Genomic DNA, 22,621 nt, shown 5'->3' on the forward strand with positions numbered 1-22,621 from the left:
GCTCCACCAACAATCTGCTGGTTTGTGCAACAAGCCCACGTTGGTCCTTTGAACATGATGTCTTGGGAAAGATGGCTGGGGGTGCCGAATCCCTGGTGCTGCTGTGTAGGTTGTTCTCATAGTGAATTATTCCCTGCCAGGGGGGGGGGGGGGAATAACCCACCCCCAAAGGCAGTCTGCTCCAACCTCACTTTCTTTTTAATTCTTGCTAAGACATTATGTGATGCTTATGAGAGAGCCCCCAAGCAGCTAACTCCTGGTGTGGGCGACAAGGGAGCCTTGGGGACAGGTTTCCCTGCTTTGGGAAAGTGCAGGTTAGCTTTCCCTGGCTGCATAATAGAGCGCTGTGCAGGACAACTGCTGCTCACAGCTCATCAGCTGGCAATTTTGAAGACGACATCATTTTCTAAGCCTGGTGTTAGGTTCTCAGTGACTTCTGTGTGTCAGAGATTTTTGTTTCTGTCATTATTTGATGTGAAGGACCTGCCCGTGTCTTCATGTGAGTGCAGCTGAATGAAAATCAGGCTGTCATCTGAAACAGAAATGTCACTTGGGGGATTTTTTGGGGGATTAATCTCATCTAAAATCAGTTTCCATGTCTGAGAGGCTTTGGGTGGCCTTCTTTAGTTGAAAAGTTTAGTTGGGTCTTTTGTTTGAATTAAATACAGCTTTTTAGATATTTTTTTTTTGTGTGTGTGTGAAAATGGTTGCCCGTCTCTGTCAGTAAAGTTTACCTGCTACTTGCCTTTTGATGTTGACTTCACATAGATGTTTGCTGCTAGATGATGGGAGATGGAGATGTAATGCAACAACAGAGCAACAGGCCAGGTAGTTATAATCACAGCGGCTGTGTTGCCATGGATAAAATAAAACCAAACTGGTCTTGATAAAGAACAGATTTAGAGGTTTATACTGTATCTCTGGATCCTGCCTTCTCTTAAAGCCACCAGAGATGACAGTATAACCACAGATACTTGGGGTTCTGCACGTGTCTCTGGTGTTTGACTCTCGGTGTGGTTAGTCCCTTAGGAAGAGGAGGTTTGTGTTGGCTTTTTCTCATACGGCATCATCATCTTCTAGCTGTAGGCCATTTGCCATCTCTCATAGCAGTGTCTTGTTGATTGTTTATATTGTCAAAGTGGGTGGCTGATAAAACTATAGAAAATTGTGAAGCAGCTGGTGTTTTAATTAGTGTGTTCCTTATATAGCTGATTTGCTGCACTGATTTCATTCTGACCGGGCTCAATGCAGAGCCGTTCAGTTGGTTGTGCTGGACGTTTGATGGAGTTGTGTAACTGAGATCATGAATTAGCGTCATATGTTTCTGCTTTAATTAAAACCTGCAGTTGCTAGAAGAGGTGGGGCAGACACAGAGGGCTTAGCTTTCGTACTGAAGTACTCTGTCAAAATCCTCAACATCATGGCTAAACCCCTGTACCTCACTGAAGCTGATTGCAAAACTCTTTCTCCTCTTTAGCCAAGATTTTCCATTTATTGAAGAGGGAGGGGTAAGTTTTCAGCCTGGTAGTGTTTATTGTTGCAACAGCTCTGCTGTGGGGTGTGCTGTGCAGAAGCAAAAGCATGTATCCAAGTTACAACTCCTACACGCTGTTTCAGTCAGCAGAGAAAGTCACCTTGTCCCTTCCCCACTTGGAAGTAGCGAGCATCCAAACCAGGACTGAGATTAGACCTCAAGCCTCCTTCAAGTCTGGATGCATTTCAGTTTGGCTGCGACGTCTATAAAGCAATAAAGGAGCCTCTTGGCTTGGAAGAACTTGTGCTCAGAAATGCTGCTGAGAGGTCAGTTGTTCATGTTTGGATGGAACCCATTGCTGCTGGTGTGAATCAGCTGGTGTCAGCAACCGTTGCTTAAATGTGGCTTACTGTGACCAAGAGTAGGTGCAGCAGATAAAATGCTCTGCCTGGTGTATTGCCTGCTACAGCCTGCACAGTGTATCTGCCCGCACTGGGAAATATTCAGGAAAATAATGGAAACAAGCAAGGTTTTAGGATCTCCTCTGCAGGAATAGTTGCGATGCTGAATTCATGCAGTTCTGACCACAGAGCTACACAAATGTTTTCCCATTAAATAATTACTCTTGGCAGTTTTTCTGAAGCAGTAGGATTAGGATTTCCTGCTCATGAGTCCAAACCCGGTGGATCTGGGGGGCGGTGAGGTGGTGGTGGGGTACTGCCTCTCCTCCTGCATCATGGGATCCAGCGTGGGAGATTATCTGCCTTGAAGAGAGAGAACTGTGTGTTATTTTTCCAATCAAAAGGGTCTAAATCGAAATGCAAAAAATAGGTTGAAACAGGCAAGTGGTAAGCATGAAAATAGTCTCATTATAACATGCAGGGCATGGAGGATGGGGTGAGGAAAAAGGCAGCACAAAAGGCTGTTAGCCAGAGCACCAACCTCTTTCTTTTCTGTTTAGTTTCAGCTTCCCTTAAAATTCCTGCTGTTTATCCACTTTGCCCGCATGGGAACCAGAAGCTTTCCTGCTCTTTTCTGTCAAATTAAATTAATGGGGAGAAAAAACAACCACACAGATGCTCTAAATCCCAGGCTAATACTGCAGAGTTTTGGCTCTTGGATCTGATTCTCAGTGTGGTTCAAAAGCAACTCTGGAGACTCTGGGGCACTCAGAAAGGCAAAAAAGCAACGATTTTTGTGTTTAAATTGAGAGCTCAGTTTTTCATCCAGTTCTGGAAGGTGAGATATGATATCAAATCCTGGGTTTGTCTGTGATCTCGCTCTGCATATGTGTGCATGTATGATGGGGCACACTTGCTGCAGGCAATGCACAGGGATTTTCTACCGACTACGTTGGCCAGATGAGCTTTTTTTTTTGCTAAAATAATTGTATAGAAAACTTTTTGGGAAGCTTCTGTGAGAGGGAAGAGTCTCGCCCATCTGCAGCTCCCTGATTCCAGCAAACCACCTGGGAGAGACAGAGATGGAAACCCAGCTGCTTGCACAAAGCAACGTGCGTGTGCTTTGGTGATTTGACTTTTCGGGGGGCAGTTTGATTTTTCCAAGATCCCTTGAAGTCTTCTCTCTGCCCTGAAACATTTTGCAGCCAGCACAGGACCTGGAAAATATCTCCAGATCAAATGGCCCACCCGCTTAAGGGCAGAACCGTTGTGTCCAGTGAACGCAGATAGGATTTTTGTGCAGGGGAATAATTAAGGCAAAGTTGCGACAGTCGTAGCACAACAACAGCCATCTGCTTGCTTTTTGCTCATCATATTTTCAAGTATGGAGAAGAGCCAAGGGGAGAGTGAAATGGGCTTTTGGCTTTAACCATATCTGAGATCCCAGATCACCCTTCTGTAAACAGCTTTGGTTTGGCTCTTTATAGGCAGCTCAGATCTTCTTTTCCTGTCATTGCACCTCTCCGATAGCACCTGCTCTGCTACTGTAGTTCCTCTTCCAGCACTTTCTTTCCTTTTCTTTATTGTGACCTGGATGGCTGGGTTACAAAGGATGCTCTTGTGCTCCAGATTTAGGGCTGGACTCATAGTGCCACTGGGAGTTTTGCATAAGCAATGCTATGTGCTTGGATTTATCTTTTCTCTTAAAAACTGTTGGAGGGTGGGAGAGTTTTGCAGCCTTTCAGGTGGATGGAAGCAGTTTTATCCATATTGATGATAATGAGCTGTTTTGCCCTCACCGAAAGCTGAGGCTCTGGATCCAAATAAGAGTAAAATATGTAATGCCAGGGTTCTGAAGCTGTTGGAGCTACTTGTGGTTGATGCCAAGGGTGTGTTTATGGTTTAGCTGAGTTGGAGCCTATACAAAGATCAGGAGTAAGCACTGATCCTATGGGAAATACATATTTTGGACTTCTTTCATTTAGTCATCTTTTAATTGGAAACATATTATTAAAGTAGATACTGCTTGCAAGACAAAATTTGCCAAGCAGTATTTCTAAATGCTGATGGATGGATAGATGTTTTGTGAGAGCAAAGTTTTGGTTTGGTTTGTTTTTCTCCAATATGGGAGATGCTGCCAGCAAGACAGCTTGTTTCCACAGTGTCTTTTGCTGTACCGTACATGCCCTGTTAATGCTGCACATCTGCAGGCATAAAGCAGCGATTTCTAAAAATGTTTATGCTCTACAGTGTTTGGTATGACAGTATTCTTTTACTTTTTGAAAATTGCTAGGCCAGAATCTCTAAAATGTATCACAAGACACCAATACGGTTTTAAGTGGTGCTCTTGATTCACAGTAAATTCTTCAGCGAGAGCGTGCCATGCACAATTTAGTCTCTCAGCTGTTAAAATGTCAGGTTCTTGCCTCTCAATTAAAGCAGGGATAGTAAAGTGGGACCTCTGTAAAGAGGTTCTTCAGCATAGCATTAACACTGAAGTGTTTGGATGTATTTCACGTGCAGATCCTGAACCTTTTCATTATACCACTTGTCCCTGTGTAGCTTTTGTACAGCTTTACCCACAGCTTCAGAAGAGTTTGGTTTTGCTGTTCACTCCCCATTTCTGACTCCTTAACTTTGCAACCTGCTGCAGCTGGCTCTGGCAACCAGCAGGTTAGAACTTCCCTTGCCTCCTTTGCTATTCAGTGGTCTGTCCTTAGACTGTTGCAATAAAGACATGCTTTTTCTGATTAAAGGCAAAAGTGGAGTGGAGGTGCTTTTGACTCTTTTTGGCATGTGGTACTTTGTAGAAAGAGAGGGTATAATTGTTTTTCCAGGTAGTAAAACTGGCAGTGATTCCAAGCACATGCCTTTATTTTTTGTCTTTCCTTCCCACCGTTGATTTTGCACAAGCAAGAAGCCTCTGCAAAGACACTTTGAAAATGCAATTTAAATTAATACTCATTTGTCCAAGAATCAGAAGGCAGTTTGGATTAGGTGGTGTGGGACACATCCTTACCGTATGAACTCATTGCAGCTGTTGGTTTAGTTCAACAGTATTTGGATTTGCAGGACTCCGCAGATGATCCACTGATAAAAGTTTCCCCTCCAATCCGACTTCTTTTCTGGCAGTTCAGACACTGACATCCACTCCCTTCAGTTTTTTCCCAGACCGTGGATTCAATCACAAAGTCTTGATTTGTTCAAAGCCTGCAGCGTGTTGGAGATCTGCCAGGGCAAACTGCAGATCCTTTCCCCCGAGGAGCCTGGTGCTGCTTAACTTTTAGGTAAAACACAAATAAAAATCAGCCTTTTGGCCACAAGCATATTATGGCATGGGACAAATGTTTCGTTAGCAAAACAGGAATGGCACAGCACTTGGGATTCCCTGTGTAAAAATGTCACCTTTCTCTAGAAAATGGGAGCAGCTCCCTCTCTGCTCCCAGCTGCGTTTTAATGCATCAAGCTACAAAACCCTATTGCAGAGCTGGAGGACTCAACCATCCAAATGCCCCTCCATCCAACCTGCACCACGGTGGGTGATGGGCAGTCCCCTTTGCCTCCTGGAGAGGAGCCCATGGCCATGCCAAGCCTGGCGTGTGGGGAGCTAGCCTTCCCTTGGCTTTCTCCCTTTTAGTCCTGGGACCCTTGTTGCCAAATTGGTTGTGAATTGCCAGAAGGCACCTGCAAAAGTATGGCTGAGTGAACATTCCTGCTGATTTCTGCAGTCTGACTGTGTATAATCAGTGAATGGTGTCATATTCCTTGGGATGACAATTTGAAAGGGAAAAAGGACCCATTTTCCACATTTCTATTGCTCCCTGAATGCTGACTTCAAGCAAGCTCCCATCATATGAAGTGTACAAATTAATTCCTGGCTCTTCAGGTCCAACTCTTCTTGGGCTGATGCTGCCTTTAAAGATGGCTAAGCCCATTCATCCCAACTTGTGCAGTTGCCTAATTGTCAGGTGCCAGAGAGTGCAAACTGGCTGATGATGTACACTGGCTGCTTACGTGAGCAACCTGTAGACCTGTAATTCCAACACCTTCCCACCCACCCCACCCCCCCGGCCCCAAACATTGACCATGAACTCTTGCTGCCCCAGGAGTTAGCTGAGAGTTTTGCCAACAACTTCAAGAGGGCTTTGAATTCAGGTTCTCCAAATCAATACATTTGATGTTTGGTTTTTTGTTTTGTTTTTTTTAAATAAAAACCAGAACAAACTGACTCGGGGTAGGTTCATGTTGACTGTGCCCCATTCCAGCAGAAGTCAGTCACAGGCTAGACTGTTGTGCGTAGGCTTTGAGCTTTGTACCAACTTGAAGTCAGTAGATCATCTACAGCAATTTCATTGCTTGCACTGTGATCGGCATCACTTCACGCCACCTTTTTGAAAAGCTCTTGTGTCAGAAGTAGTGGCCACAACCTGTGCGCATCTGTGAGAGGAGATGCACAGGGACTTAAAATTTTCATAGGTCTTTTGATGTGATAAATGTACCTGGGGTGGGATTTCTGCTTTTGAAACTGTTGGCCCTAAGTTGTCTGTCCTTTAAGCAGGCAGTTTGGTTAAATCCCTTTGCAAATATTGGGACATCAGATTTGTGGTTGGGCTCTGCTGTAATCCAGACGGAGGTGAATCCAAAACAGCCTCTCCACCTCCGAGTTTCCTTACCTGGCAATCATCTTTACTGAGTTTGCGTTTACATTTCAATACAGTTCTTCCCATATTCATTTTTCTTTTCTATCTGCTTCGCTCAGTGTTTAATATAAAATAAACCCCAAACCCTGAGAAATGAGAATGACATTTACTATTAAATGCTGGAGGCACGAAATGTATCTGTTATATTTCTCAGGAATTGTGCCTCTGCGCTATGGATGCGTGAAGGGTAAGATAAACCTGAGCGCTGCCCTCCCTACGAACAGGCTCATATCAAGTAGTTGTCAAAATAAATGCATTACTCAGCTGCTGTGAGGTGCTTACAGGCCTATTTCAGTGCACTCTCATTTACCCACAAAGTGAAACTGTTCCATCTGTCAATAACCGTTACTCATGTCCCTGTTCTTAGTACCAGCCTACTATGAACGTAAATGCTTTCGCCCAAATTCTGTCTGCAGGCATATACATGAAATTCCCAATAACTTCAGTCCTCCTGAATTTTTAACTTCAACATCCATTACAGTGATATATCAGAAAGCAACACGGGTCTGTGCAAAACTAATAATGAGGAGCTCAGTCATCACCCAATGCATACTTCTGATAGCACCTTGAATTTAGTGTTTAGGAGGAATTTAGGTTTAGGAGGAATTTCAGAGTGTTTGAAAGAAGACTAAGACTGGTTGGTGACTTGTGGTTACACTGTAGGTTTGAAAGCGACTGCAAAATAACCCCCTCAATGGCATTAATCTTTCACTGCCCTTCTATTCCTGTTGTTTCTTAAGAGTCCAGCTGGGCTGACAGAGACTTGTGCTCTGTTCCTGCCTGGCAAGGGAATTACTTTTAAACTCAACTCTACTTTGTGACAGCCCAAAGTTTCATTTGTGTGTTTGTCCCCAGATGCATGGGTTTGGCTTGCAGCATCTTTGTTACAGTCAATGATTCACCAAGAGAGGTTTCTGTCTTGATTTCTGGGGTTTGGCTTGAGTGCTTAGAGAATAAAAATGACGTTTCAGCCATAAACAGAACAGGTTTTTTTTAGAGTGATGCTCACCCGCATGGCCCTCAGAGCCTGTCTTCATATTATCACCACCTTTAAAAAGTCAATTTAACTGTAGATTGCAGTTTCTTTCGGTTTTTATTTGATAGTCACTTGAAGCAAGTTTAGGAGCTGGAGGAGTATTTTGGTGTAAGCGCTGCATTGGAGAAATGCTTTTTGGGTTTGTGCAATTAATGCACCAGCATCTTCCTTGTGATGTTGCTTATCTTCATCCAAGAAGGGTGAAAAGGAGCCATGCAGTTGGGATGGGACCCATCCACCGCGTGGTGTCTGCCTTCCGAGCCCCTCTGTTTGGGCTTGTCTGTGTAGGTGTGTATCAGTGCAGACTTTGTGTCGTAGATGGGGTGGTGGCACAGCCTTCAGTGCGGGGGTTGGAAGTAAGCAGCTTGGCTCGTGTTTCTGTGCGGAGCTCATTCCGCTCCACCTGAAAAGAAGCTGAGAACAGAGCCCCCTGAAGAGTGCTCATTAAGATTTGGGAGCTCAGCGCATTAAATGGGGACACCGATTTTCCTGTTCTAGGGCACAACACTTGCCCAAGTCCCGTTTTTGGTACCGAGAGGTCTTTGGCAGCTTGGACCAGAGGGAAGGATCAGGGTGGTTGGATCCTGATCCTTCAGCTCCAGCTCAGTGCTTTAACTGGAACACAGCTTGTTGCTCCATGGGACTGAGTTGTGTCTGAGGCGAAGAGAAGTTTGTTTACCTGTGAAATTTATTCACTGTGATTTTTATGTAGGGTGGAGAGAAAAAACAGGACTGAAAGTCAGCTGCTTTGCTGCCCTTGAGGAAAAAAAATACTCACATTAAAAAAAGAAAAGTAAATAGCATGTTCCTGTTAAGTGCCTGTTAGTTATACTTATTACATCTAAAAGTAATTATCGTTTAATTAGCAGTCTAGCAGGAGATGAAGTTGGTTATGTTGCATTTATTACTGATAGCAGGCAAAGGGTCATATTCCTGATGAAGCCATTTCTACAGCATCGATTTGGAGCGGCCCTTCGGTGAGTGTGAGCATCACCACAGGGCTGAGCCCACCAGGGCTGGGGGTTGCAGCAAGCGGGACGGCAGAGACCCAGAGGTGGGGCCACAATACGCCCACTGCAAGTTTTCCATAATTGAAATCTACTTTGTCTTTAAGGAATTCGATGTTCCCGTTTGAAGATCAGTGGGAGTGGGATTAGGATTAGATATCGGATAAGATGAGCGTGTGCAGTCTTTGTCACCCAAGCTCTGGCCTCCATCCTAGGGATTTTTAAGGATAAATGTTTGGTCTCTTTTTTTGTTTTCCCTTTTCCTGCACCAAACATTTTGTTGCAAGGCAGGGGTCAGAAGTGCCAAAAGATCCTGCGTTAGAGGAAAACAAGTACAAGAAGTCTTTCGCCTTCATAGAGGTGAAATCCTAGCGTTCACCTGCTCTCATGTTGCTGGGATTTTTGAAGTGGTGCAAATGCAATTCCTTAAACCTAGCCTATATAAAAACATTGTCTTCTTGAGGAGCTGGAAAATGTTTTAAAGGTGTTGGCTGCTTAGCTCTGTGTGTTAAATCAAAGTATCTAGGAGGACTGGTGAAGGTGCCTCCCATTCTGCTCAGAGCTGCCCAATGAGGTGGATTTCAGTCACTGCCAATTAGCAGAAATGAGGTTTTAAGCTACTTCTGGCAAAACTTTGAAGCCAGTCCCTTGTGTTGCCCTGGGGAGTTCTGCATCTCTAACATGATCTGATTTGCATAGACAAACACTGCTGTTTTAATGAAAAGTTCATGTGGGATTGAAAACCCCTGAAGAAACTGTTCAGGAGGGTGCTTGCCACTTGCATTGAAGAGGTGACTGACAGTCGATAGTAGGAAGAGACCGTGACGTGCTGTTGATTAATCTTTAAAGGTATGTGCTCTCCTTACCTACCCCGCGGTAAGAAACAGCAGCTTTCCTGGGCACGGTGTGGTGATATGCAGCGTGGGGAAGAAGCTCAAATTTCCTCTCACCTCCCAGCTCAGATTAAAATTGCAGACTGCTTTGTTTCGCTAGAATTTTGTCTCATGTTGGTTATGTTTTAACTAATGAGATATGAGAAAACATCTATTTTCCTAGTGGAGCCAGGGCTTTGTGGCTTAGCTCCTGGGTTTGATTACAAGATGTACGCTGGCTGGATAATTTCTGTGCAATTAAAATGTAACAACAATCTTCAGATCTTTTCTGAGTGTAAGACCTTTAGGGGACCAGTTATACAGGAAAAGTAAAACCAGGTTAACTAAATACTGCGCTGTTCTGACTCTTCATCTGTGCTAATCTGTGCTCCCTTTTGTATTCTGTTGTGACGTGCAATAGCTTTCCAGAAAGGGAAAGTATTTTTCTTGTATTTTTAATGCATTTTACAGTGGCTTCCAGTATGAGCCAGTGCATATATGGAAATCATGCTCTGTTTTATCTCAGCCTCCGAATCTGAGACTCTGCATTGCCTCTCCTGTAGGACTGTCCCTAATAAATCACTATGAGCGATTACTATTACTTCCCCCAATTCTGCCTTTTTGAATAAATGGGATACCCTTAAGGGTCCAGTCCCTGGTGTACTGATGCTTGCAGAGGAGCAGTTGCGATGCAGAGGTTTGTGGGAAGGAGCCTCTTCCCCCTGCGCTCTCGGGAGGACCGGAGCCCATTGCTGCGGGCCAGAGGGTTCACACCAAGTGTGAAAGATTGGGTTTCCCCTGAGTGCCTGTCTCTGCAACTGCCACCAGGAATAGCTCTGCAACTGCCATTAAATTAGCTAAAATGAAGTGCCATCTTTTAAGTATATCCCAAGGGAGAATGCTGTTATTGCAGCTATTTCCTCAAAACCATTCCTGAGCAGACACTGACTCCTATTTGAAGGGTAATTTTCAAATTGACTTTCTCCAAGGTGACTTATTTAGGGCTTGTACTCTGAGACTCAGAGCTGCACACCTCAAATGCTGTGATGCAGTGTTGCTCCCCTGTGTACACAGAAAGCACAGGACCAGGGCCATTGGAGCTAGCACCTCGTGCTGTTGCCAGCACTTGGGCAAATGATGAACAGCCCAAAAGGCCTTCTGCAGATTCTCATGACCCTGATCGAGGCTCCCATCTTAGGGCTCTTGGTCTGGAAGGGTTTCTCAAGGTTGGTGTCTTTTGCTACGATCCCAACAAGATGGCTGTGGGGAGATGGTTGGGCAATTGGCACATGGCATAAGTGTCTTCTGCTTCCAAGCAGCTGTGGAAATAGGGTTGTAAGCCCTGATCCATGTAATGGAGACCTTTTGGACTGGAGTTTTACATCAGCTGACAAAATGTGTGGAGTTGTGGACGATTAGTACCTGCAAATGAGCATTTTGACAGTCTGTAGTGGCAACTTTCTGTACGAAAACTCCTGCTAAAAGTGCTGAAGAATCATGCGCATGGAGGTGGGTGCTCAGGCATCCCGTGATTTTTAGTGCTGGGACATCCTTGACTTTTCTAGAACATACAAGGAAGGAAAATGCGTTCAGGCAGTGACCTCGGCAGCAGTGTTTATCCTGGCAGGGAACTTTCACAGTTGAGCTACAGTCCTGAAGCTTGGACTTGTAAATAGAAATCTGCTTTAGGCTTGTACGCTGTGTCTTAGCACACTGTGGGCACCATAAGGGTGTGCACGCTGCTGGTGGCTTAGAGCAAGGCTAGAAACAGCAAATTGTGTGTGCAATTCCTCGCTTATAAGGTTATTAACTGCCAGTGCTTTTCTCACCGTAAGTGACTTCAACTTAGGAGGTACATGGCAATACATAACAATATACAATACATAACACCATCAGTAGTTACATACATACATAACAGTATCAGTATTTAATTCAACAGCTCCAATGTGGAAGCCACTAAACTGATTTATAAATGCATTTTCTCAAGAGCATCCAGGTATACTTATCTGACAGATGAGGAAACAGAGGTACAAAGAAGTTAAATGCTTTGCCTGAGGTCCCAGAGCGAGCCGCTTCTTGACGTGGAAATCGGAGTAGGCATACAACAGTGACAAAGTCAAATCTATCTTGAGCAAGGTCACAGACATGGGTAGACATAATAGGTATTTTAATAAATACATAGTTTTCACAGCTTCTTTGCCATTAAAAGTTAAAGTCGTATTAATCTCCAGTAAATTCAGAAAAGGCATTCAATTCAGCATCTCTTTTATGTGGTATCTCTTATTTTAATTTGTTTCACAGATTCCATAGTACTTAGCAACAGCAGGAAAATAAACCCATTTGAAACAGACAATTAACCAAGGTCACTGGGGCAGGGAAACTAGAATTATTCAAGAAACAACTATTGCAGATGCCATCCCGGGGATAATATTAAGCAAGGTATGCTGCTGTGGGCTAAAATGCCGTTCCTTCATAGAAATTTTATTACATTCTTGTGAAAGGCATCCAGCTTTTATCTGCCCAAGCCATTACGCAGGCAGTGAAGGGAAGCTGCGAGCATGGCTCCTGCCTGACTCCGCATCTGCATGTCGATGCCCCGCCGTAGGAGGCAGAGGGATATGTATTTCTCCTTTGGAGATGTGCATCGTGTGTGACATTAGTTTTGGGCTTTTGCTATCGGCATCTCGCCCTCGTGCGCTTCTGTGAGCCACCTCCCGCGGCTGCCCTGCCGCTCAAACGCGCTTCCATTCCTGCAAAGTTTTCTTCAATTAATGAGCTCAAGTTCACTTTTAAAGCAAACACCGCTCCGTAGCACGCACCGGGGCTACATTGGGTTTCGGGGGAGGCCAGGCCGGGGCGCAGGGGGAGGCAGGGGCTCCTTGTGGTTGCAGTCACAGTCAGGCAGCTCATGGCAGGGAGGGCCGCCAGGGCCGGTGCCAGGCAGCAGGTACCCAGGCCGCTGCCTCGCCCCCACGGGTGCCTCCTGCCTGGGGCCGCAGCCCCTGTGAGGAGCAGGGAAGGGAGGCAGAGCGCGGCGGTGGGCCAGGGCTGCTGGGGACAGGCAGGCTGGGCAGGGCCGGGTTTGCCTTGGGCCTCTGGTTCGCTCTGCCTGGCGCCGCCATTGCCTGGGCGCAGTCCCCTCTTGGGGAACGGGCCGCTTCCAGCTTCGGGCTCTGCCTGGCCGCTCCAGCGCAGGCCCCAGCAGCCGGGTCAGGCTCCGCAGGGCAGCCCCCAAGGCTGCTGATGGTCACCAAGCTGAGTGCAATTGAAAAACAAGTTGGAATTTTTAAATCATTCAGTTCCTCTTCCATTTCTCTGCCCCTAAAACCTGAGGGACCAGAGGTTTCGTCTGTGGCTTTGCGGTGGGACTGGCTGCCACAGCCCACGAGTGCAGCGTTGCCCGGCGATGGCGCAGCCCCAGGTGGCCCTCCGCAGGCTTGGCGCTGCCCCTTGGCCACCAGGGCCATCCTGCAGCCACCTGCGCCTTCCGCAGCAGCCAGCCCGGCCGGGAAGGCAGCCGGGGTGGGAGGGCTCCAGCCCGGAGCCCCCTCATGGGGCGAGTGGTCTCCCAGCCCCTGGGTGCAGCTTGTGGCCGGTGGAGCGGTGGGCCAGGTGGTCCCTGCCCCATGGAGCTCTGCTGCCTGGGGACAGGCTGTGGTTGACCCTGCCTTATGGCTGGGGTGGACAACCCACAGGGCCACGTACTTGTGTTTCATTCCTGCGTGTGTATTCTTTTGCTATAAACTTGTGTTACTCATCCCGGTCTTCATTCTGCCATACATTCTCCGTGCCACAGATGCAGAAGCACAGAGGTGACGGCACTGACGGGTGTTTCTGTTTGCAGTCAGGTCCTTAATTTCATCAATGGCCAAAAGAAAATCAAGTGTTTGATCATAGAGTGCCATGTAAAAATAAAGAGGGTGTTCTTCCTTACCCTGGTATCATCAGGGAAATAATCGATAGGCCACTGTTTAAAGCCACGGGCTTAATTTGACTGAATTTGATAATCTGCCTGTAATTTTCTACACATTACGAGCTGGTTAAGCCTAAGGCACAGAGCTGAGTGTCTCCCGGCATTGGCTGCTGGGGCACTGACTCCCACCAGCGACCCCCGGCTGAGCAGTGGGGGTGCAGGCGGGCATCAGCAGTGGGAAACTGCACGTTTGGGATGAGTCCAGAACATCAAAACGGAAAATAAGAAGTTTAAATTTGGTATGTGAAATGAGGGATGGCAGGTTTGAGAGAGGGACAGATGAGCCTTTCTAGGCAGGTACAGGACCACCCCAGATGCACTAAACGCGGCGCCACGTCTGCTGCCGCAGTGGGGTTGCGTTGCTGAAGGTGAGCAACTCCATGACTGAAGTTTATTAAAAACAACAGCAGTTTAATGGAAACTGGACACTCCAGCAGTTCTTAAAGTATATTCTCAGCCTTCTTGCACTCAGTGGTATGACTGCTAATTATTTTTTTAATATCCTTTTTTCTACATATTTTATAACTTGTGCTTTAGTAGAAAATCAGAAGCAAAATCCAATTGTGTAAGAAAATTAATTTCCTTGAATTGAAGAAGCAATCTACTTGAGTCTTTTTAATCATTAGATGATAACTGTGCACTAAAGAAAGGAAGACCATTAAAGTAACTTAATAGACTAGGATGGACGTTTTTCCCTCTATCTTCTTCATCTTTATTTAGAGATTCATGCTGAGGATATTTCATAAAAGATGCTCTTTCCTGACCTTTCATCGCTTGCTGTATAGAGGAGCCAACCAAAATAATGGCAAGGGACTAACGCTCTGGATTTCTGGATACAAAACCAGTAATTCTGCTAAACATCTCCGTTCATCCCTTCCTGCCAAATTCCGCTTTTCCTTCCTCATTAAAGAAAGAATAGCTTTCGGGACAAATAAAAATGCATTTAGCTGAGCTGTGTGATTTTTAAAAAACAAACTGCGTTAATGCTTTTAATTAAGGGGCAGAGGAACAAGAGGCTTTATCAGCTCTTTGTCTGCAGGCCATTATTTCATTGTGGATGGGCTATCTATTATTGTAAACGTCCACCTTTTTGAAGGATTTACTACAAAACCAAATGGTGTTTTTATTTAAATTGTCGAGCGCCGCTTGATTCCTCATTTATTTAATATGGAGGCATTGTTACAAAGAAGAATGTAGCACTTAATTTGTATTGCTTGAGGGACCTCAGATCCGCTTGGGAACGCCGCTTTGCATGCTTCATGGTATTGCGTGTTGAAAACAGAATGTGCAGCAAAACGAAGAAGAGGAAAATTTGAAGGTGAAGTTCCAAAATCCCAATCAGGCTTTTCCAAGACCATTTTGGAAAGGATTGGTGACTCTGTGGTCTATAAAGTGAAGTCATGTTGTAAAATAATAATGAAAGAAAGCTTTCTTGGGGTAGAGCTCCAGAGCATGGCTGTTGAGTGCCTTCCAGTTCAGAAAACCTTGTTTACCTGGTGGTGAGTTCCCAGTGATCCACATTATTGGGTCAGAACTTTCACCTGGATTTTTTTCTGTCTTTAACTGTTCCCTGAGTACCTTTAGCAGACCTAACAGGTTTTGACTGGAGAAGTCAAAGGTTCCCGTGCTCCACCATGCCTATTCCCAGTGGAGGAGATGAACTGGGTTGTTCATGCTCCCTGTAAAATCAGAGCAACTTACCCTTCTGTTTAATTCCAGGAGGTAATCTAGGATAATGGAGCTATTAGATTTGGCATCTGTAATGTGGTTATCATTTCAGAAGGAATTGTTTCTGCTAATGGCAGTTAACTTGCTACAAATAAAGCAATAGAATTGAAATCTTAAGTACTAGAGTGGCAGCAAACCATGAAACATTATACCGCTTATTGGAAGGAAGGCCAACCTTGCTGTCAGGGAAGAAATCTATTGAAAAAAACCTCTGATGGATTCCAATTCTAACTAATTTAATATGGCAGCAGTGTTCAGCTGTTCTACCAGTCTATTAAAAGTATTAAAATGTCCATAAATAATAATACCTATGTGACTAGAGCTTTTCCTCCAAGGAGCTCAAGGATTTCGCAGAGATGAATTCGGCCGGCTGTTTGCAGAGCCGAGCCGTGAGGTCCTTGGGGGTCATAGAGCCCTGCGGCTGCCTGGGGTGCATTGGAGACCCCAGGAGCTCCTCTGGCACACAGGGACATTTTGTGTGGTGTGGATGGAGAGGCTGAGCGTGGGTCTGATCTTTGCCATCTGTAAGCTGTGTCTTGGGTATATGCAAGGGTGCTTTCTACCTCTGCAAGCCTGAACTGCTTAGTTCAGCCTTGAGCATGCTCCGCAGCGTGGACAAGCTGTGAAACGTGCTTTGAGCCAGGATTTTAGGGCCGCTGTTAAAATACACTATCCCGTTGCCCCATTTCTACCTCAAGAATAGGTTCTCTCTGAAGAACAGGCATTTCTAAGTGGTGTGGGATTTCTAGATAGGTGGGCTACCGTTGGTGCTACACCCTGCAGGTTTTCCCCAGGCAGCACAAGGCAGGTGTCCCCTAGTCCCAGGCAAGGAGCGGCAGGGGTGGTGGCCATCCTGTCCTGCATGGTGGGGTTTCCCTCTGCTCAAAGCTTTGAGCTCAAGGTGGGCCGGGGAGCCCCACAGCTCCCCACAAAAGCATATTCTGGCAGTACCTTGGCATGGATTAGCTTTAAAATTCATTGTCTCCTCCCTGCTGATCCCTCTAAGTGGGTCCTTGGGGGTTTTTTTCTTTCCAACATGGATTCACATGGAAGCAAGTTAAATGGGAGAACGGTTTTTATATTTCTATTTTAGTACAGAAAATATCCCAGGGGGTAAACTTTCCATATACCGTAACTGCAACAGATTAGTGTATCCCCAAGCTGCAAGAGCATAATGATATGGTTTTGTTCAGTGCCATGCTCTGTGGCAAAGTGTAATTTTATGGAGAGGGTCACAAGTGTTTAACCACTCAAAAAATGTCCCCAAATGTGATCTCAGCTTGTGTGAATCAGAATAACATCCTCATCTCAGGGCAGCTGTATCAGATGGAGATCTGGTCCAGTGTTTTGCAAGGTAATGAGGGAGGGACAGTGCATGTGCATGTTGCAGCCCCAATCGTTAGTAAACACAACCATCTATTATGTCCTTGAAATTGCATAGTTATTACAGATTAACCCCTGACAATGTGGTTTTCTTCAGTCTTTCTGCTATTCTATTGATGTCTGTATTATTATTACCACCCTCATTTTTCTCTTATCATTTTCCCTGAGCGGACAGAGTGCTTGGCTGCTCTTGCTGGAGGGGGAGCTGAGCAGCGCTGTTAGCTGGAGGGCACAAAGTTTTGCAGGATGAACGTGACAACTTGATCTTTTAACCCAGAGCTCTGTTGATACTGGTGAAACTGGGCAAATGACACAGCAGATGTTTCTGCAAACAGTTGTCTTGACATTATCAAGGATTTGCTTCTGCAGATTCGCAGTTTAGCTTGCTGCTGCTGGTTGGCGATGACTCCTTTGTGATATATTATAAAGTTCTGGATTAGAAACCCTTTTTCACAGGATACCATAAAAACTAGTGTCTGTCCTGAAGTCTACGCTGTTACTAAACGTGTGGGAGAAAGTAAGAAAAAGGAAATGCCATTATTACGTTTCCTTTGCTTATGGGGAGTGGAAACCCAAAGAATTTGTGCCCTTGCCCATAGACACACCAAGGTGTTTGCAACAGAGCCAAGACCTGAAAGCTTTTTAGTAATTTAATCCCAGGAGAGCTCTTTCTCCAGTCTATACACAGTGAATTTTGGACAGTTTCATTGCAGTGGTGAAACGATGGCTTCAAAGACACAGAGCTCACTCATTGCTGCAAAGTCTCTGGGATGTCTGTCAGAGGCAGGAAGCATATGGAGCCAACAGGAACTCAGCAGAAATTAGCCCTCCGTCCATTAAAAATTGGAAAATTTCAATAATTGTGCATTATTGTTGTTCTTCTCTTCATACAGGACACCGGCGATGATTGGTTGCTCATTTGTGGTGCACAGAAAATTCTTTGGAGAGATTGGGCTTCTCGATCCTGGGATGGATGTGTACGGAGGGGAGAACATAGAACTCGGCATCAAGGTTTGTGACACATTTGCAAGAAAAATTGCACCTAACTGTTTAGGAAACACAAAGCAACACTTTAACAAGTTAGCATAAAGCTATTAGAATGCTTCAGGGAAACAGCACTGATGTGTTTTATAGCATTTTAATTTAAGTTTAAGGGGGAAAAATTACTTGCTTTTAGGGGTGTGGGTTTTTTCCTTGGGTTCTTATCTGTTATTCTTACTGTCTTATTCTTATTCTTTTGTCTGACCTGATGCAAAAAGCTACTGAGTTGAAATAGCGTGCCAACCAGAACAGGCCCGGGTCACATTGTCACACCACTGCTCTAAGTCATAGGTATCCTAAATACCAAGAAAAATGCAGTGCCGTTCTCATCACGTGAACAGTTGTAGGGGTGGTGGTGGGACTCTTGTGAGTCTCTCAAGAGGACACAAAGCCTGAAAATATTTTACAGGCATTTAGCATCTGCAAATGAAGTATGTTCATAAACAGGCAAAACTTGCTTATAAAAGTGAAACACTAATAATTAGCCATGTTTTCAGAGCTGCTTCAGTGCATCCGTGCAGACATTCGTCATTACAGAATCCACTGTGTCAACATCACTTGATTACTATGTACAATATTAGATGTGGCTTAGTGATTCAAGTGTTTACATACATCAAGTGATTCATAAGCAATGAATTCAATGTTCAGAAGCAACTTGGGATGGTGAAGTCTTTTGAGATTCTTCCAGGCATGTTTTAGAGTAAAGCACTTGTACATTAACAAGCTGATAGGGAGAGGCTTGAGACTTATAACTGGAAAATTGAATTGACTGTGCTGTTGTAAAAATGAAAAATCATTGTTCAGCTCATAGATTTACCAGAGGATATTTGCTTTGCTGGCAAATCAGAAGAAACTTAAGAAATCCATTGTTATTGGCTACAGGGAACAGTAATCTCACTTAAACCAGGGATTAGAAATTAAAGGCTTTAAATATGCCACATAGCTCTTCTCCATATGAAGTAATAATGGCACGTCATCATGCAGCTCACTGCATGGGTATGGAGAGATCCTGCTCTAAACCAAGCTTCTCTCGTGGTTATCCTTATTTGCTTATTTGTGGGATTTTTTAATAATATCATTGTGGAACGAGTCTTCTCACAATTAGTAAATCAACCCATCTGCTAGGTTTTTGGGGGATTTCATGGGAGATTGGCTTCCTAACTGGAAGAATAAGATGAATGTCTCAGGGACAAGTGATGAGCCTATGTCCTCTTCATTTTCACATGCTGAACTTTTTAGAAAAGCTATCTAATAAACATCCTTTTGGAAATAAAATAATCCCTATCTTCCCCAAGTGACTTTCCCAAGCCTGCATTTCTAACACACGTTTCCCTGCTGTTTGCATGCTCATATGCTGTGTGTTCTGGTCAAGGTTTTAAAAATATTGTTGCTTTTCAGAGCCAAAATAAATCCACCTCATGAAACTGCATAGAAAGTAGACATCCAAAAATAAGTCTCTGTGCAAGGGTCTTATTTAGAGACCAGGAGTTCATAGCACATCAGTTCTGTTTAATAAATGTTGGCCATTGTGTATGCAAGTCAAGTAGCTCATACGGAGAGTGGTCCCAGAGAGATGGTGTGTCTCAATTGCCACATATTTAAATTCCATTTCATAGTAAGATTTCAGTTATAAATAGTTTATCCAAGGCTAGTCATCGCATGTGTAAGGAAACAGAGTTGTTATGGGTTCAAGCAGATGTCAGGTCTCAGGTGGATATATCTGGTTCTAGTTGCCAGCCCTTCCTTGCGTGCTTGCAGTCTGCCATGGCTGGGGTCTGTAGCAGCCTTACCATGTTACCAGTAATGAAGGACTCTGTATTAATAAAATTGTTCTGAGGATCAACTTGAACAGAAAATTATTAGGCTTTTTGTGGGTGTTTTGCTGTTTTGCCTGGTAAGTGACTGCCTGTAGTCAGAAAAGTAATTTGGTGGTTCCTTGTTTGTTCCAGTGATCCTTGGATGAGAATAAATACAGAAAGTATTTATTTTCTTTTTAGTGATGGTGAAGTTCCATCCTCTTCTGAGAATCATGTGACATTTTTTAAAAATTATATTCTTGTATTACCAAGAATGTTCAAAGAGCAAAAATGAAACGATAAACCTGTTGAGGCTATGAGAAGGTCATGGAAAAAAATACAGTGTTTCAGGCAAAAGCACAAGCTAACTACATTATGGTAAAATTGAATGCAAGTAATCTGAATAACAAAATGAAATAAATAATTGAGAAAGCTGGTCTGTCCAAACCTAGAACGGCCAAGGCCATATACTGTACAAGTGTCTTGTTTTATTAATAAGCTTCAACTATTCTAAAGTAAGCTGTATGGCACCTATGTGTGGGGAAATATATGGGCTATATGTTTCAGTTGCTGAATTCAGTTAGCTAAATGGGAAAGTACCTGTGTGAGCCACTTGAAAAAATAACCCTGTTACTCACGTTCACAGAGGTGGCTCTGGGCTCGCTGCTCTCCTGTACGTGCTGGGAAGCATCCTCGGATTGCTCAGATAATAGTAATAAAGCCATTAAGCATGTTGCTGCCCCAGGCAAATTCCTGTTCTGCTTGCGGGGTAGCTTTGGCCCTGACGAGGGGAACATGCTGTTCTCTGGATTATTCTACTTTCTTTTATTGCACTGGAGTGTCTCCAGAAGGTTGTGCTTATTCACTCCTCTTGTCCCTGATGTCCACTACTTCACTTCCCGAGGCAGAATTGAGTCTAATTCTCCTTTTCTTGGCAGAGAGCAGAGAAGTGTTTGCTATGCAAGGCAGTTTAGGTTAATATTTCAACTGAGGGGTTTTCAGTGTGCTTTTTTTTCCCTCTCTTACTCCCCCTGCCCCGCCAAGTGTGCCATGCCGTTGAATTACAATAGTGCCAGGTCGTTCTTACAGTGTTGACAGCCATGGGGACAAAACATTTGGTCTGTCCCTGCGTCCGTAACTCTCCCCAGCAGACTTTTTGGGGAAACCAAAACCTGGTGACCAGGCGGTGCCAGTGAAGGTGCTGGAACCAGGGCGTGTGGAGACATCTCATACCTGGTCTCAGTCTTGCTACAGGAACAGGGAGAGCAAGCGTTGCTCCAAGCTGCCCGTCCTGGGGAGCGTGTGGGTGCTGTGCACTGTGGACCACAACCTGGCCCCTTCCCCAGGCCCAGTTTCTGCTGTTGGTCCCAGAGAGCATGACCTGCTCTCTGAGCAAGCCTTGAGCCAACTCTTCTAATACTTTGCTGTACCGAACAAGTTTCTGTTCTGATTTTATAAACCTGGTGTCCAATTCCAACAGCTTGAAAGTGTTGACACTGCTGTGAGTCCCCACCAGCTCCATGTGTGAATTTTGGCACTGAGGCTTCTCTGACCATCTCTGCTCCTTCTGTTGAAAATTTTTCTTTTATTTTAAAACTGTTTGTGGCCCTGGTTTTTAGTGACTATGGGACTAAGTAGGAAGACTGCTTTTGCTGTGTGTCTTGCTGTTTCTCTGCAGGGAGGGTTTGATGGGTTTTCATGGTTAGTCACAGACATTCACTAAAGATGCTCCATAAAATTGCGTGTGTCTATTTGAATAAAGATGCAAAAGTCTATTGCATGACTATTGCCATGATTTCTAAGCATGGGATGGGTTACAAGGTTGTTTTCAGAGTATTTTGTGCTTCTCTCATGCACTGCTAATTAAATTTGAGTTGTCTTTTAAAGATAAATTTAATCAATAAGGAAATTATTACTACTTGATGGTATCATTTGTACAAATTGTCACTTGAAGAAAGCAATTAAAAGAGAATGCTTATTAGCTGATCCATCCCATACCTTATTTGTGTAGTAAGAATCGATTATTGAATTCATTAAGAAAAGCACAATTCAGGGGTCCCTTTGAGGTTTAATGACTGACTGGAGCTACTCTTTACCATGGATGTTAAATTGTCTGAAGTTTGGGTTGGATCTTTTCAAATGATTTCCAGAGGAAAAGCACAGCGTGTCCTCTTAATATTCAGATATTTTTTTTCCCCAGATTTGTCATATAGATTCATCATGCCAGGTTTCTGGTGCTGCCAAGCCAGCAGTTGCATGCGTGGAGCAAGCAGAGTTGCATCCCTGTGCATAACTGTAAGGGCTGGGAATATGAAGCTTTGAAAATCAAATGGGTACAACAAGAACATTGAGCATATTGTTGTTAGTGGTGATTTCTTTAATAATCGGACTCTCATCCTGCAGCTGCTTAGGCACAAAAGGGGCCTCATTGCTCTGGCAGTGACATTGATCCTCTCCCAGAGGGTACCGTGCCTGTGTACCCTTCAGTCTTTCAGAAACCCTTAAAATAGATTAAATAGCATTTTAATGGTACAAATCTCTTGTGTGCGTTTCATCCATGAAGGAGCCCATTTTGTTTATATGCGTACAATTATTCATGTGCTGAAATATTGAGAGGGTCAGGCAAAAAAAAAAAAAAAAAGAAAAGCCGTCAAATAGGTATATTTAAATTCCACAAGGGAGCTTGACTCTTTCTGCATTCAGAAAATCAAATCCTTCCCTTCCTGCATACATTTTCCATAAAATTATGGCTGTATCCTTTTTGTTAAGAAGAAAACAGTGAGGGTATTTAGAGCAAGCGGTTCTTCTGGCATCTGTGGATTTGTTGCATCTGAGGTGAGGGATGGGCAGCCTCTATCCAGCCCTATGGGAAGCAGAAAATCCCTGCCATGGGGTGCTGGGTGGGAGCAGAGCAAGGATGTCAGGGCAGGGCTATGAGTCATGAGAAAGATGTTTTGATTATTTTTTCCCTGCTCTTTTTGTAAAAAAAAACATGCTAGCACAGGCTTACTTTCCCAGCCCAACTGGGAGCACAGGCTCCAATGCAAATACCCTATGTCTTTAAATGACATTGTGCACGTCTCTAAAATGGAGAGTGATAGACACAAGCGTAATGGGAAGCACATAAATATCAGTGCTGGATGGTGTTTGGCTGGGTTTCTACCTGCATGAACCTAATATCTAAAGAGTTAGTGCCTGTCATCAAAATGT

At 44.4% G+C, this 22,621-nt stretch overlaps 1 protein-coding gene across 1 annotated transcript in view; it reads left to right on the forward strand.

Moving 5' to 3' along the window:
- Positions 1-22,621, forward strand: part of GALNT17 (polypeptide N-acetylgalactosaminyltransferase 17) — a 213,543-nt gene that overhangs the window by 117,366 nt on the left and 73,556 nt on the right. The window contains exon 6 of the mRNA XM_056326559.1: positions 17,468-17,585. Within this exon, the coding sequence (XP_056182534.1) occupies positions 17,468-17,585 (118 nt within the window). The remainder of the gene's footprint in view (positions 1-17,467; positions 17,586-22,621) is intronic.

This window comes from Falco biarmicus, chromosome 1 (assembly GCF_023638135.1).
Source record: "Falco biarmicus isolate bFalBia1 chromosome 1, bFalBia1.pri, whole genome shotgun sequence".
NCBI lineage: Eukaryota > Metazoa > Chordata > Aves > Falconiformes > Falconidae > Falco > Falco biarmicus.